Below are 17,301 nucleotides of genomic sequence, written 5' to 3' on the forward strand. Positions count from 1 at the left end.
CTGGAGAGCCCAGAAACCCAGGCCTGGAGGAGGGTGGGTCGAACAGTCTCCCTAGAGTCCTTCCTATCCTTAGCTGACCTTGGGCATGGTGAGGAGCTCTCTGGATAGAAGGGGGGCGGTGGTTGTGTCTGTAAGGGCTGGGAGAGGGCAAGGGCAGGACTGGGCCCACACCACCCACGTCCTCTGCCCAGGCGTCCGCTACTGTGGTGGGCTTCCAGCTCATGTGCAGGCTACAAAGACTTCAGCCCCATCATATGCACCTGTCAAGGATGGAATGTAAAGGAATATTGATCATTTTTCCCAATTGTATCATTGCACAAAGCTTTCTCGTTCAGTTTTCTCTTTGCCACTCACAAATAAGCATGGCTTTGGGGATTACTCATCTCAGACTCCTCTTTGGGGGTTCCTTCCCCGATGGCTCCAGCGTGGCTGACCTCTGAGCTCTAGTGCCCTGAGGATAATAAGCCCCCACATCCAGCTCACAGTCCCAACTACCCCTAGGGTGAGTCTCCCCTTCCCAGCTAGTGTGGGAGCTTCCCCAAATAGGGCCCAGGGCTCCTCAACCATTAGCCAGACCCAGAAACCTTTGGGTCAGGCCCTGGGACCCAGTAAAGAATCTTAGAAACTTCACTGAATAACATGCAGAGAAATGCATAAATCAGTTAATGTTCCATTTTATGAATTATCACAAAGCACATGGAATCCATCACCCACATGGATAAGATTAATAGCAAGCATCTCAGGGTTTCCTCCTGACTCTCCCACTCACCACCTTCCTTTCTTCCAAGGAAACTAGTCACCTTCTGACCACATAGGTTACTTCTGTGGGGTCTTGAACAGGTAGGAGGAGTCACCGTTCAAATTCTTGTATCTGGGGATCCCTGGGTGGCGCAGCGGTTTGGCGCCTGCCTTTGGCCCAGGGCGCGATCCTGGAGACCCGGGATCGAATCCCACATCGGGCTCCCGGTGCATGGAGCCTGCTTCTCCCTCTGCCTATGTCTCTGCCTCTCTCTCTCTCTCTGTGTGTGTGACTGTCATAAATAAATAAAAATTAAAAAAAAAAAAGAAAAAAAATTCTTGTATCTGGCTTCTTCCAACTCTGAGATTAATCCGATGCAGTGTAAGAACTTTACTTGTATGCTGTAGAGAATTCCGTTATTATGAATGGACCACAATGTATTATTCAGCCACTCTCGTTGTGACAAACATTTTGGTTGTCTCCAAAAGGGAGAGATGTGCTGCCATGAATAATTCTACTTCTATGCTATGAAGTATAGCAATGTTTTTATCCCCCCAAGAAGAGCATGTTGAAAACTTAATGCCCAAGGTGATGTTATTAGGAGGTGGGGCCTCTGGGAAGTAATTGTGTCATGAGAGTGAAGCACAAATGAATGAGATTCATGCCCTTCTAAAAGAGGTCCTTGAGGGCTGGCTTCTTCCTTCCACCACATGGGGGCACAGTTGAGAAGACAGCCCTTGGCAACCTGGGAAGAGCCCCTCTCCAGATAGCAAATCTGTTGGTGCCGCCCAGCCACCTTGGACTCCCAGCCTCCAGAGCTGTGAGAAATAAATTTCTGCTTTTCATAAACCACCTGATCTATGGCATGTTGTTATAGCAGTCCAGATGGACTATCACAGCTTCTGTGAGCTTTCTGGTAACTATGTTCTGGAGCACAGAAACACGTTTCTCTAGGCTCTACTTGAGAATGAGATTGCTGGGTCATAGGGTATATATCACTTCAACCCTGACATGTAAAAAAAAAAAATCTGACATGTCAGGCCATGCATCATCCAAAAGAGTTGCTTCAATTTACACTTTTTAAAGGGAAGTTAAGAGGGATGCCTGGTGGCTCAGTGGTTGAGCAACTGCCTTTGGCTCAGGGCATGATCCTGGGGTCCCGGGATTGAGTCCCTGCATTGGACTCCCCACAGGGAGCCTGCTTCTCCCTCTGCCTATGTTTCTGCCTCTCTCGTGTGTCCCTCATGAACGAATAAACAAAATATTTAAAAAAAAAACCAAAGGCAAGGTAAAAGACGTTTTCTGTGTCACATCTTTGATAATGCTTTACATTTTCAGACTTGAAATCTTACCCAATCTTTTGTTGCATAACGCTATCTCTTCCATTTAAGCTTACGTTTCTCTCATTCCTAAGGAGGTTGAGTATCTCTTGATAAATTTATTGGCCACTTGGATTTCCTATTTTCTGAAATACCTGGTCAAATCTTTTGCCCATTTTTGTATTAGGCTATCTGTTCTTTGTATAGGTTTGCAGGAGGATGTTATGTGTTCTTTTTTTTTATTTTTAAGAATTTATTTATTCATGAGAGAGAGACAGAGAGAGAGAGGCAGAGGGAGAAGCAGGCTCCATGCAGGAAGCCCAATGTGGGACTCGATCCCGGGATTCTAGGATCACACGCTGAGCCAAAGGCAGATGCTCAACCGCTGAGCCACCCAGGTGTCTCTGTTATGTGTTCTTAATGAGTCTGTTGTCAGTTATATGTGTTGCAAATATCTTCTCTCTCTTTGGTCTGTCATTTCACTCAAAAATTTTTTACAGTTCCTTTTATTAAAAAAAAAAATGGATGTCTAATTTTTTTCTAGGCTTCTCCCAGCCCTCTGCACTTCCATGTAGACCCTAGAGCCAGTTCATTAAGTTGCACAACAAAAATGAAAAGCATATGTTGGGGTTTTGACTGGGAGTAGGAGGAATCTATAGAACAATTTACAATACGGAGTCTTCCAATCCAAGAACATACTAGATCATCTCTCCATTTATTTAGGCCTTCTTTAAAGCCCATCAGCAAAGTTTTATAGTTTTCTTTCTTGGGCCCCATATGGTTTTTATTCTTCCTTGGGTACTTGATTTTTTTAAGCTATCATAACTACTACTTTTGGTTTTTGCTTTTAATTTCATTTTCCATCAGTTTCTAGTAGATTGAAATGCCATTGACTTTTGTATATTAGATTTATATCCACAGCATTATTAAATAGTCTCTTCCTTTCCAATGTTTATGTCTTATATTTCTTTTTCTTGTCTTATTAGATCTTAACTAGTTCTTCCAGTATAAAATGGAACAGAAGTGGTGTGAGCAGGCATCCTTGTCTTACTCCTGATGTTAGAGAAGGCATTCAACAAGTATGATGTCTGTGGGCCACATGGGTGGGTCAGTCGGTTAAGTGTCTGCCTTCAGCTCAGGTCATGATCCCAGGGTCCTGGGATCAAGTCCCGCATCAGAATCCTGCTCAGTGGGGAGTCTACTTCTCCCTCTACCCCTTACCCCGATTGTGCGCGCTCTCTCTCTCTCTCACTCAAATAAATGAATAAAATATTTAATAAAAAAAAGAAAGTCGGGAAGCCCTGGGTGGCCCAGCAGTTTAGCGCTGCCTTCAGCTCAGAGTGTGATCCTGGAAACCCGGGATCGAGTCCCACATTAGGCTCCCTGCATGGAGCCTGCTTCTCCCTCTGTCTGTGTGTCTGCCTCTCTCTCTCTCTGTGTCTGTCATGAATAAATAAATAAAATCCTTAAAAAAAAAAAAAAGTCTGATGCTTGTTATCAATTTATTGTAGATAGCCTTAATCAGATTAAGGAAGTGTCTTACTATTTTTCTTTTTCTAGGAGTTGGGATTTTTTTCTTCTTCTCTGGATCTTAAATTTTATCAAATATTGCCCTTTTGGAAAGGTGTCCCTCCATCCCAAGAGCTGTTCAGAGTAAGTGGAGGTCTAAGGTGCCAGCTCATCTGTTCCTCAGTTTGTGGTCTGGTCCAGCCACTTGCCCAGCAGACCTGCTTCTTAGCTCTGGGAACTTAGGACTGGGGTGTGAAGCAGAGTCTCCGAGCTGGTGGAGGCTTGGCCCTACAGCCTTCTCACCAAGCAGGCCTTCTCACCAAGGATACGTCCCACTACCAGAAGGGACTCATATAGCTCATTGCTCCTATGGGAAGTGGGGGCTGAGGTTTGGGAGGGGACCTGGGCCCAGAGGGTGATAGTGTTGGGGGTGCATTGACCAGTTGTGCCTCCAGCAGCCCACTGTTTAGAGATATTATGATAGATATTATGAAGGCCGCAGGATCCTTGTCCGGGTCCTGCTGGCCTGCACTGAGGGAAGGGAGCACGCAGGAGCTGGGGCACTTCATGCACCACCCAGAGAGCCCCCTGCCCCTCCCTGGATCCCAGGGGTGCACCTCGGGTCTAGCCCAGGGCCATGAGGCAAGGCCACCCTGGGATCACTTGGGATTTGGGAACCAGCCTTCTCTGCAGGGCCTCCCATGAGGTGCCAGCCTGCACGGGAAGTGGGGGGCAGGCCCAGCCTACCCATCAGCACAGCCCAGTAGCTCCAACAGCCGCTCAGGTTCATGAGGTAGACCTCCCGGACCCGTTCCTGGTTCACAAAGCAGGTCCTGAAGTCCACCCAGCTGGTGGAGAGCTGCAGCTCGGGCACGGCCACGGTGGCTCTCAGGGGCACCACCTAGGGGGACAGAGCCTGTGGTGTGGGGCCCCTGCCCCCTCCTGCTGGGCTCCAGGCCAGAGTCTCAGGGACACGGGGCCCTCTGACCCCAGGTACTGCAGCTTCTGGGGAGCCCACGGGCAGCGCCTCGGTGAGCAGAAGGGGGCTGGGCGCCAGCAGCTGAAACCAAGGCTGGTGGGGGTCTGCAGATCAAGGGCCCAGAAGATGCCCTCTGCTCTCCCTGCCACCCCCTGACGGTGAAGGACGTGGCCATCTTTGAGATCAATGAGGCCTTTGACCATCAAGAGGCCAGTGATTCCCCCCAACCCCCTGCCCTGTTCAAGCCCTGGTTTCTGCTCCCTGTTCAGGCCTCTCTCCTCCTCCTCTTCCCCCATCCCGTGGGGGCCCCAAGGCCCAGCCCCCTGCTCCTGCTGGGCCCCATCTCACCTCTTCTCTTAGCCTCAGGCCCCACCTGTGCGCTCAGTGGTCCTAGCTCCTGGCGGTCCCCCTACATCACCCTCAGGCCCTGCCTCAGCCTACCCCACCTCTGGGCCCCAGCAGCCACCCAAGGACCAAGCTGGAGGGCCTGCCTGGTCACAAATGGATTCTTCCTTCTGGCTTCCCTGGAATCCACCCCTGAGGCTAGTCCTTTTTGTTCCTCACCTGTACTTTCCAGCTGGGACACTTCACATGCCACCTGCTCCAGGAAGCCTTCCCTGTTTCCCACCCTACAGTACCTCACCTGGTTCTGAGCTGAGGTAGGTAAGGAGAGATGATCTTCCTTTCTCCATGTGTGTGTCCTCATGGAAGGTCCTCTTCCAGGGCAGACGGGGCCCTCAGGACATGGGCCGGGGCTCCTCTTGTTTCTAAAGACCTCATGTCGGGGTCTGTCCTCCGACCCCCGAGAACAGTCTGGCCTGGCTGCACCCTCCTCGGTGTGGGGCGGGCCCGGGACTCACCTGAGTGGTGTGGTTGGCGTACTCCAGGAGCAGGCTCTGAGTAAACACCATCTCTTTCTCCCCGCTGGCATGCTGCCGAATGTCCACCCCGGGCAGCATCTGGTCAGCCGGGAGCTTCTGGTAGGAGAGCAGCTCCAGGGACAGTGAGAAGGACACGTTCACCTGAGCAGGCGTGAACAGGGCTGTCGGCTCCAGCTGCTGCAGGCAGGCACCCCCGCCCCCCACCCCTCACCCCAAGCTCCGTCCTCCTCCCCTCCACGGCCCCCAGCTGCCCGGCAAGGCCCCAGCTTGGCCCCTGACACAGCCAGCCCAGCAGTGCGCCTGCCTCCTCCTGGTGCCCCTGCCTGGGGCATTCGGTCCATAGACACTGGCCATGCTCTGTGCCCTACACCTGCTAGTCCTGGGGATGGGGCCTCAGGAGCCAAGGACCTTGGCTTAGATGGGGCTTGGATGTGTGACTTCCACACAGGTCAGTGAACCTCACTCAAGGAATTTATCTAATATACCTGTTAAAATACAAATTTGTGGGCCACAGGATCAAGAGTAAGTAAAAAATGCAACCAACTCTAAGACTCTTTATTAAGACTCTGAAAGATTTAAGGCTGTGCTCCTAGACCCTTTCAACTAGACCAGTTTAGTGGAAGCTTCTGGGCAATGTTCTACATGTGTGCTGTTCACACAGTAGCCACTAGCCACATGTGGCTAGAGTATTAACACTTTTCTTTTTAAGAAACAGGAAAGGCTGGGGCACCTGGGTGGCTCAGTGGTTCAACATCTGCTTTCAGGTCATGACCCCGGGGTCCTGGGATCAAGTCCCACATCAGGCTCCCCACAGGGAGCCTGCTGCTCCCTCTGCCTGTATCTCTGCCTCTCTCTGTGTGTCTCTCATGAATAAATAAATAAAATCTATTTAAAAAAAGAAAAAAAAAAGAAACAGGAAAGGTTGAAAATTAATGAGTTAGGTATTTCAACGTAAGAAGTTAGAAATTGGATAATTAAACATGTCCATCAAATATATAAAGAATGAAATGATAAAGAGCAGAGATGAATGAAATACAAAAGCAAAGAAGCCTGATAGTTTGTTATTTGAGAGTATTAATTACAGCGACAAATGGAAAAATCTTTACCCATAATAATTCTTTAGAGAGAGAGAGAGGACACAAATAAACAGTATTAAGAATTAGAAGGGGAAGGAAGGGGTGCCTGTGTGACTCGGTTAACTGTCTGCCTTTGGCTCAGGTCATGATCCCAGGGTCCTGGGATCAAGCCCTGTGGGTTCCCTGTCATCAGAGAGTCTGTTTCTCCCTCTACTCCTCCTTTCATGCTCTCACTCAAACAAATAAATACAATCTTAAAGAAAGTTTAAAAAAGAATTAAAAGGGAAAGAAGCTCCTCAAAAGATCAGACATGGACTGATGTTTGGATATACCGTGTGGCCCTGCAATCCCCCTCCTGGGCGTATACCCGAGAGAAATGAAGCATCCGCCCACACAAAAATCTGTGGGAATATCCACAGCAGCATTACAAATAAGAGCCTGAAAGTAGAAACAACTCAAATGTCCATTAGCTGGATAAATAAAATGTGGTAAATACATGTGATAAAAAAATTTTTTGGCTTAAAAAAAAAAGTACTCACCCTGCTACAACATGGATGCATTTTGAAAACAGTATGCTAAGTGAAATAAATCCATCATAAAAGGCCACATGTTGTATGATTCCATTTATTTTAAATGGCTGAAATAGGCAAATCCTCAGTCAGAAAGTAGACTAGTGGTCTCCTAGGGTACGGGCTGGGGAAAAAGGGGAAAAGGGAAAGGATAAAGAATGGGATTTCTTTGGGCAGGTGATGAAAATGTTCCAGGATTGGTTGTGGCAATGGGGATTAAGGAGAGTGCTTATGATGAGCACTCAGTGTTGTATGAAAGTGTTGAATCACTAAATTCTACACCTGAAACCAGTATTGCATTGTATGTAAACTAACTGGAATTTAAGTATAAACTAAACTAATTGCACAATTCCATGAAGACACTAAAATCCATGGAACTGCATACTCTAAATAGGTTAATTGTGTGGCATATGACTTACATATCAAGAGGGAGGGTTAGTTTTTTAAAAGAAAGTTTAGCAGAAGTCAGAGTGGTGAAGAAGCAGAGAACAAGGTGCTCTCCTGGACAGGAGCAAATTGTGCAACGTTTCTGGAGGGCAATTTGGCAATATGTGCAAACATTTAAAATGTGTGTACCTTTGGACTTGTAATCCCTCTTCTAGGATTTACTCCAAGGGGATCATTACCCCAACATGAACATGCATGAACACAAGGATATTCACTGCAGCTTTGTTACATTAAAAACACACTTTTTAAAAACAATCTTTAAGTCATCACTAGGAGACATTACAGTTCAGACTAAATAACTGATACAATTTATAATAAAGTTCTGTATTTCCTGACGTGGACAGTGTCAGTGGCATAATGTTGTGGGAAGTAAGCAGTTTACAGAATCACATGTTGTACATCCAGTTATATAAAATTTAGACATGTATTCATACATTTAGGGATGTTCATCAAAATGTTGAGTGATTTCCACTGGATAGAAGGTTTTAAAGAGGGTGCCTGGGTGGCTCAGTAGGTTGGGTATCTGCCTTCAGCTCAGGTGGTGATCCTGGAGTCCTAGGATGGAGTCCTGAGACGGTTTCCCTACTTCTTCCTCTCCCCCTGCTTGTGTTCTTTCTCTCTTTCTCTCTCAAATAAATAAAATCTTTTTTAAAAAATCTTTTTTTTAAAAAGAAGGTTTTAAGGAAATATTTTTTAAAATTTTATTTATCTTTTTCTATAATGTTGGAAATATAAAATATATATATATGCATGATGCTTATAAAACAGCAAAGTATTCTCAAGGAGGAGAAACATTAAAAAAAATTTTTTTTAATGAAAAAAGACAAAAGGGAAAGCTCCACTCATCAAGGAATGTAAATGTTACATAAAATTTTCTGGAAGACAGTGAAAGAGAAAATAGTTGTGAACTCATTTACAAGGCTTGCAAATTCTTGATAAGAACATGGACACAGCTTAGGACTATTTATTTATTTATTTTAAAGATTTTGTTTATTTATTCATGACAGACACTCAGAGAGAGAGGCAGAGACACAGGCAGAAGGAGAAGCAGGCTCCATGCAGGAAGCCCGACGTGGGACTTGATCCCAGGTCTCCAGGATCACACCCTGGGCTGAAAGCAGTGCTAAACCACTGAGCCACCCAGGCTGCCCCACTTAGGACTATTTAGAAAAGGAAAACTGCACCTCAGTCTCATTCATGAACATAGATGTAAAAATGTTAGCAATAGATTACAAACCAAATCTAGCAAAATATAGAAAAAATGAAAATACATTTTGACCAGGTTAAATTTATTCCTGAAACTCAAGATTGGCTTAACTTCCTTATAAAATAGACTAATATATGTGGGGTGCCTGGGTGGCTCAGTTGGATAAGCAGCTGACCCTTGATTTCAGCTTAGGTCATGATCTCAGGGTCCTGGGATTAAGCCCCATATTGAGCCTGCATCAGACTCTGCCCTCAGCAGGGAGTCTGCTTCTCTCCCTTTCCCACTACTCATGCCCTCCTACATCAAATAAGTCTTTTAAAAAAATAGATTAATAGGGCACCTGGGTGGCTTAGTGGTTGAGCATCTGCCTTTGGCTCAGGTTGTGATCCTGGGGTCCGGGATCTAGTCCTGAATGGAGCTCCTCTTGGGCAGCCTCCTTCTCCCTCTGCCTGTGTCTCTGCCTCTGTGTGTCTCTCATGAATAAATAAATAAAATCTTCAAAAAATATATTAATATATTTGAGCACATTAATAGAATTTAAAACTATCATTTATAGATTTAATATGCATTAATTAAAAAAAAAACCTCTTAGTATAAACTCAAGAATGTGAGAGAGAGGGCATCTGGGAAAATGTGTCAACTTGACTGTGGTAAGGGATGCCCAGAGAGCTGTTGAAAACATTATTATTTTTTTTTTTTTAGTATTTTATTTATTTATTCATGAGAGACACAGAGAGAAAGGCAGGGACATAGACAGAGGAAGAAGCAGGCTCCCTGCAGTAAGCCCCATGTGGGACTCGATCCCAGGACCCCGGGATCACGACCTGAGCCGAAGGCAGATGCTCAACCGCTGAGCCACCCAGGCGCCCCCGAAAGCATTATTTCTAGGTGTGTTTGTGAAGGTGTTTCCAGATGAGTTTAGCATGTGAATTAGTAAAGCAAAGAGGGCTCTCCCCACTGTGGGTGAGTACCATTGAATCCAATGAGTGCTGGAATAGAACAAAAAGGTGGAGGAAGGGCAAATTCACTCTCTCTCCTTAAGCTGAGACATCCACCTTCTCCTGCTCTCTGACATTGGTTCTCTGGGCCTTCAGACCCACATTGGGATTTACATTACAGTTCTTCAACCCTCCAGCCTTCAGACTTGACTGAACTATACCACCAGCTTTCCTAGTTCTCCTCCAGCTTGCAGGTGGCTGACGGTGGGGCTTCTTGACCTACATAACCATAGGAGTCCATTCCTTTTTTTTTTTTTAAAGATTTTTTTAAAAAATTATGTATTCAGAGAGAGAGAGAGAGACAGGTAGAGAGAGAAGCAGGCTCCATGCAGGGAGCCCGAGGCAGGACTCATCCCAGGTCTCCATGATCACACCCCGGGCTGCAGGCGGCGCTAAACCACTGCACCACTGGGGCTGCCCTAGGAGTCCATTCCTATATTAAATCTCCTCTGGGCAGCTTGGGTGGCTCAGCGGTTTAGCGCTGCCTTCAGCCTGGGGCCAGATCCTGGAGATCGAGTCCCACATTGGGCTCCCTGCATGGAGCCTGCTTCTCCCTCTGCCTGTGTCTCTGCCTCTCTCTCTCCCTCTCTGTGTGTCTGTAATAAATAAATAAATAATAAATCTCCTCTTGTCTATATCTCTATACATCCTATTAGATTTGTTTCTCTGGAGAACCCTGAACAATACAGTATCTATATAAGATTGTGCAGTAGAGATTGTACTTGGTGTTAAAATGTTGAAAGTGTTTTTCTTTGAGATCAAGTACAAGAACATCTGTGCTCTCACTACTTCTATTCTGCAGCTGCTAGACACCCAAGCCAGTCTAGTGAGACAAGTAATGGGATAAGCATGTTCAAATGTCTTCATTATAGTTGCAGACAAGTCCCTGTAGGAAAAGTTTAAAACTCTATGAATAAAGGAAATGAAAGATACAGCTAGCTGGTTTCCAGGCAGGTTTTCAGTCCACACCTACACACCACCTGTGAAGTTCTTGGGAGCAAATTAGCCAAGGAGCAAGCCTCCTTTCCAAGTCCAGGCCCAGAGTGATACGCAGACAGAGGAGCTGGCCAGTCACCAGAGGACAACACCAAGAAATGTCTTTATTAGGGGACTTCTGGAAGAGCACAGCCCTGAGAAGAAGGCTTCAAACTTCAACATTCACAAAGATAGTGACCTTAGGAAGGGATACAAAACTTCATTAAGAGATGTTAAAAGCTCAACATTACATAAAGCTTTTGAAAAGACAAGAAAGATCTCTGATGGAGCATCTTCAAAGCACAGGACATCCTTACACCCTGACACTAAGTGGGGCTGGGGGCTGTGAAGCTCACTTTAGCATCTTCGTCACCCTTGTATTTCCACTTAAGTCTCCAAGACCTATGGACTCTTCCTCCCAAAATATCACTGGGTTCTGATCTGTTCTTCCATTCTTGTTCCCACCTCCATGTGATCAAGTTTCTAGGAATAAAATTATCAACTTACAGGAAAGACAGTGAACAGGTGAACATGTTAAATGACACCCCAGGGGTGCATTCACTAAAATATACATCATAAGAAACCCCATGGAACTAACAACCCATCTTCTGCATTGAATCATTTGCAAGGGGAAAAAAAAGGATGGAAGGAGAGCCTGCAGATAGAGGGAGCCCTAAAAGGTGGATCAGCTGATCACAGTGTGTGCACATTTTGGGGTCCCGGTTCAAACAAATATTTATGGCATTTGCAAACAAATGGAAATTTGAATATTGAAAATAATAGGAAATCACTTTAAATTTAGGTTTCATAATGGGATTGTGGCTATTTTTCAAAAAGGCTGTTTTCTGAAAGGTACCTGAGTGGCTTGGTTGGTTGAGGTCCAACTCTTGGTTTCGGGTCAAGTCATGATCTCAGGGTTGTAGGACTGAGCCCCGTGTCAGACTCCACACTCAGCATGGAGTCTGCTTGTCCCTCTCCCTCTGTCCCCCTCCACTCTCTCTCTCTCAAAATAAATAAAAATCTAAAAAGTAAAAAAGTTGGTTCTTAAAAGAAATAAATACATACTGATGAAATGATGTAACATCTGGGATTGCTTCAAGATAATAATAAAGTAGGGGAAATGATGAGCAAGGGAGTGTGCATGGGCAGGATGGGCCATGGGTAGATGATTTGGGGGCTGTGTGATGGGTCCATAGGGGTTCATTATATCATTCTATCATGGATTTTCAAAGGTCTCCATTAAAAAGCCTTTACAATTTTAATGATATAAAAAAGAGAAAGTGGTTTGAGTAAGACTAAGCATTTCTTAGGAAAACATGTATATTTTTTGCCAAACTAACCCTCTGGTGCTTGCTGGCAATCTTTGGGGCTTCTTGACTTGTAGATGCTACTCTCCAATCTGTGCCTGACTTCATGTGGCTTCCTCCCCTCTGTGTGTCTTTCTAACTTCCCCTCCTCTTATAAAAACACCGGTCATTGGATTTGGACTTGCCCTAATCTAGTATGATGTCATCTTAACTTGATTACATCTGCAAATATCTTATTTCCAAATAAGGTTACACTCACAGGTACTATGAGTTAGAATTTTAACTGTATTTTGGGGGGCACACAATTGTACTCACCACATAGAGTCAATTTCTTTTCACTCTTTAATGAAAACATTCAAGAATATGCATTCACTTGTGAGTCAATCCCAAAGATTCTGCTGAAGATGTTTCTATTTTCTTGCTCCCTGCATGGAGCCTGCTTCTCCCTCTCCCTCTGCCTGTGTCTCTGCCTCTCTCTCTCTGTGTCTATGAATAAATAAATACAATCTTTAAAAAAAAAAAGGAACTTACACATATTTAAAAAAAGATTTTATTTCCTTTTTGACCAATAATTATTTAAGAGAACTAGTTAAAAGTCCTAAGTACCTTGAGATACCCCATTATTGCTGTTTTGTTTTCTTTTTAAAAAAATTCTTTCAGCCAAAAGGTTGAAAGTTTGATAATTTATCAACTACACCCCCCACCAAAAATCCCCAACAATACAGAGGTAATTAAAATACAAAGGGGACCTGCCAAACACCAGTTTCTAAATCCTATTCACAGGGCATCTGGGTGGCTCAGTCACTTGAGCTGCCTGAGCATCTGACTTTGGCTCAGGTCATGATCCTGGGGCCCTGGGATGGAGCCTCAAGTCGGGCCCTCCCTGCTCAGTGGGGAGCCTGCTTCTCCCTCTCCCCCTTGCTCAAGTTCTCTCTCTCTCCCTCTCTCTTAAATAAATAAATAAATAAATAAATAAATAAATAAATCTTTTTTAAAAAAAAATCCCATTCTCACAGATAATTGTTGATTACTTGAGTTAATCTTTCCAGACCTTTCTTTCACATATACACATTTAATTATCTTCCTCAAATGCCCACAGAGTGGGGAAGGGTAGATACCAAGGCACAAATGCAGAAAAACCATAAAAAAGGAAGATATCCACACCTACATTTAATTTTCCTAAACCGGTAGTAGGAGGGGAGGTGGGCGGGGGGAAGGGGTGACTGGGTGACAGGCACTGAGGGGGGCACTTGACGGGACGAGCACTGGGTGTTATACTATATGTTGGCAAATCGAACTCCAATAAAAATATATACAAAAATTTTTCCTAAGCCAAGTTTGCTTTTTTTTTTTTTTTTTTTAAGATTTTATTTATTTATTCATGAGACAGAGAGGCAGAGACACAGGCGGAGGGAGAAGCAGGCTTCATGCAGGGAGCCCGACCTGGGACTCGATCCCAGGACTCCAGGATCATGCCCTGAGCTGAAGGCAGACACTCAATCGCTGAGCCAACCAGGCATCCCCCAAGTTTGTTTCTGAGGTGAGTACAAACACATCAACAGCAGGCATATCCATACTCTGGTGAAAACAAGCACTTTTCTCCTCAGGGCTCTTGAGAATCTATTTGCTTAAACATCAAAGTCCATCAAACTTTTCTTCAGATATAAACACAAAAATCAGCCTTTAAAAAATCTTAACCTCAGCTAAATCAGTTACTTATTAAACTGGAGGCTGGATCACTCCTTACTTTCAAATTTTGACAAACAAATTTCTGTGATATCTACCCTGCTAGGGACTATAGTTCAAAATATTTCTTTTCCCTCCTAACAGCTTTCCACTCATCTTACAAAGAATTTGTACTACCTTTGATATAATCAGAAGAGTTATTTAACTGGTAACATATCCCAAGATGAATCTATAAAATTTCAGACAGATAAAATAAATTAGCCTGAATTATAATGTCTTTTTCATTCCCTAATTTCTAATTTTTTAGAAAAGATTTTATTTATTTATTCATGAGAGACACACACAGAGAGAGGCAGAGACCTAGGCAGAGAGAGAAGCAGGCTTCCTGCAGGGAGCCTGATGTGGGACTCGATCCCAGGACCCCGGGGATCACACCCTGAGCTGAAGGCAGATGCTCAACCACTGAGCCACCCAGGTGTCTCTCAAAACTACTCATTTAGAAAAATATACATAGGCCTGGATGATTTCAATAGTTCAGTACTAATGAACATAGATTTAGGCTGGGTGGGATAAAAAACTAGTTTGCTAGTTTTATATGAAAAAAATAAAATATTGGAATTTATACACAATGCATCTTTGGAAAGAAAGCATATTTTCTTCAGGACTTTTGCAAAGAAAAAGGCTTATTTCTGAGAAAAATCCCATGTTTACTTGGAGAAAAATCTGTGTTGTGGCTGCCAACTTTAAAAAATGAACAGATATTCTGGTGCTGTTTCATTGGAGACCAGATTTGAATTTAAGCTTGTCTCTATTTTCCTATGTTACAATGAATTGCATTATTATATGTACTAAATCAAAAGTTTTTTCTTTCCCTGAAACACTTGTCTCTAGTGTTTACCCCTCAAACTGATGAGTTTTCACGGATTTCTGTGTTATGATGTAATTTATTCAGCTGACAAACACCTAGATCAAAGGAAACTCACTATTCAAAAATCAAAGACTGTACTTACAGAAGAAAATGTGGGCTGATATCTTTGTAGAAAATGTCAGATAATAGTTCTGTGGCCCGCAAGTGGGGTAATACTGCTTTGACAAGATCAAATAGCTTTGACACTAAGGCGAAAAAAATCAATGGATTTTATTAAACTAAATATTTCCAGTCAACAAAGGGAAGATGGACAAAGGCAGAAGATATATGACATATTGAGGAAAAGATCTGCAACATCTAAGACAGACAAGGGATTTATACCTTGAAATGCCAGAAACTCCTGCAAATCCACAAGAAAAAGTAAAAAATCTCCTTCTGTTCTTTGCTCAACTGAAAAATGGACAAAGGACACAAGCAGGAAGTCACTGAATAGGAAATCCCAAATGTCTACTGAGTGTATATATATATATATTTTAGAAAGTACTGGAAAACTAAGGCCCAAGAGGCTCCACTGAGTCTGTTCTTGCTGAGATTTCATATATATATATATGAAGAGATGCTCAGTATATATATACTCAGTATATATATGAAGAGATGCTCAAAATCATCAGTAAAGAGGGAAATGCAAATTAAAATAACAAATCACTCCTCACTTATTAGACTGGCAAACATCAGAAGGATGGTGTTAACCTTAAAAAAAATAAAAGTGCCAGTTATTTCATCAGGAAAAATGGGCTTACTTGGGAATAGGAGAGAATTGTAATCAGAAACAACTATGCTACCACAAAACCCGTAAGTAAGTCCGCAAAACACAGGAGAGAACCACTCTTAAAGAGGAAAGGGGGGGATCCCTGGGTGGCGCAGCGGTTTGGCGCCTGCCTTTGGCCCAGGGCGCGATCCTGGAGATCCGGGATCGAATCCCATGTCGGGCTCCCGGTGCATGGAGCCTGCTTCTCCCTCTGCCTGTGTCTCTCTCTGCCTCTCCCTCTCTCTGTGTGACTATGATAAATAAATAAAAAAAAAAAATTAAAAAAAAAAAAAAAAAGAGGAAAGGGGGGTGTTGGGGAGGATACACACCAAAAACCCAGTGGAGGAAACTGGGAGTTTGAAGTACAGTGGCTTTTGATTGGCTGAGTTGTGGCTGTCTCTCACTGGCTGGGCTCTTGGGGGTGCTGCTGAAGAGGCCTTCCTCCTCCTGCTGGCTTAGTAAAGCAGTAGCTAAAGTAGTAGCCAAGGGTAAGGTCCTCCTCTATCTAGGGAGTCTGCAATCGACAGGCGGTAGGGTGTGAGCGCTCCCCCTGCTGGCCTCTGCACTTTATTCTAAATGGAGTTTCCTTTGATCAGTTTTCACAGAGGAAATGCCAAGGACTTTATATAAGGGGCTAGAGATACCTTTGTGCATTCTAGCTGGGGGCATAGATTGGCATAGCCAACATTAGGAGGAACCCAGCACTCCAATCAAACTAGTTATGCACACATAATAGAAATCCTACTCTTGGATACATAAGCCCACATAATTCCCTCCATATAGAATCCCCCAAATCCTCATCCAAAGGGCCATGGATGAGGACGTTTTGTGCAGTGTTGTTTGCATTAATAGGGAACTCGACTCCACCCAAGTGTCACTCACTGGGAGCCTGGATTGTAAAATGTGGGGTTGGCATACTACTGAGTATGATGAAGCAGTGAGAAGCAAACAACTAGATCAGGAGTTCCCAAATGTTCTCACTACACGGCACACTTAGAATCTCAATAATTTTTTCATGGAACTTGTAGGCCAAAAGTAATGGCTAACAAGTCTGTGTATAGGTAATTAGGTCCAAACAGCTTAATATATATGTATGTTCTAACAACTTAGTAGTATCTGAAGAAAATAATGCACATAAGTTGGAGGAGAAAATAATATTTCACTTCATTCTTAAATAACCAGAATAACTACTAAGAGGATGTGTGTGCCTGTTGAGCACTGCCCAACTTCTCAAATGTTGGCATAGGATTGGATAATGCTGTCTTTATCTTCTATTTCACCCTGATTTCCCTGCAGTACTTGCTTCTCACTACAACTGCTGATGCCACAGCTCTGCAAAGATAGATGACATTATATTATAAAAAAGAATGTAGGGATCCCTGGGTGGCGCAGCGGTTTGGCGCCTGCCTTTGGCCCAGGGCGCGATCCTGGAGACCCAGGATCGAATCCCACGTCGGGCTCCCACTGCATGGAGCCTGCTTCTCCCTCTCCCTGTGTCTCTGCCTCTCTCTCTCTCTCTGTGACTATCATAAATAATAAATAAAAATTAAAAAAAATAAAAAATAAAATAAACCTGTTTAAAAAAAAAAAAAGAATGTAGCACAAGCTAATGCTGGAGCTATGGACTACCTCAAATTAGCAGTTCACATGGCCACCCTCTGGGAACCACAGAATTAGGTATACCTATGGCAATATGAATGAACCATAAAAACAGTGCCAAATTTTAGAAAGTACTGGAAAACTAAGGCCCAAGAGGCTCCACTGAGTCTGTTCTTCCTGAGATTTCAATGACCTGCCTCCTACTGCCGACCCAGGGTACAGGTTCCCATGTAGCATTTAATCCTGTTGAGCCTCTCAGAAGGGGTCTTCCATCAGCTTCCACTAATCCTTCTCTCATGATCTCTTCCTCATCTTTGACTTGTTCCTTCCAGTG

General features: G+C 44.0%; 1 protein-coding gene across 1 annotated transcript; it reads right to left on the minus strand.

Moving 5' to 3' along the window:
• Positions 1-135: 135 nt before the first annotated feature.
• Positions 136-12,114, minus strand: LOC112921529 (deleted in lung and esophageal cancer protein 1-like). The gene is made up of 4 exons (XM_026000799.2): positions 12,040-12,114; positions 5,407-5,568; positions 4,315-4,468; positions 136-260 (listed from the first exon to the last, which is right to left on the minus strand). The coding sequence occupies exons 1-4, from the start codon at positions 12,112-12,114 to the stop codon at positions 220-222; spliced, it is 432 nt and encodes a 143-aa protein (XP_025856584.2). The 3' UTR covers positions 136-219.
• Between the last annotated feature and the right edge of the window lie 5,187 nt (positions 12,115-17,301).

The sequence above is a fragment of the Vulpes vulpes genome, chromosome 11 (assembly GCF_048418805.1).
Source record: "Vulpes vulpes isolate BD-2025 chromosome 11, VulVul3, whole genome shotgun sequence".
In the NCBI taxonomy this organism is placed as follows: domain Eukaryota; kingdom Metazoa; phylum Chordata; class Mammalia; order Carnivora; family Canidae; genus Vulpes; species Vulpes vulpes.

Coding starts and splice junctions, on each gene's coding strand:
- LOC112921529 (XM_026000799.2), bottom strand. CDS start 12,114: ATGAAGTCAGGCACAGATTGGAGAGTAGCATCTACAAGTCAAGAAGCC. Junction 5,569..12,039: donor TTGCCAGCAAGCACCAGAGG/GTTAGTTTGGCA, acceptor ACGCCTGCTCAG/GTGAACGTGTCCTTCTCACT. Junction 4,469..5,406: donor ACGCCAACCACACCACTCAG/GTGAGTCCCGGG, acceptor CTGTCCCCCTAG/GTGGTGCCCCTGAGAGCCAC.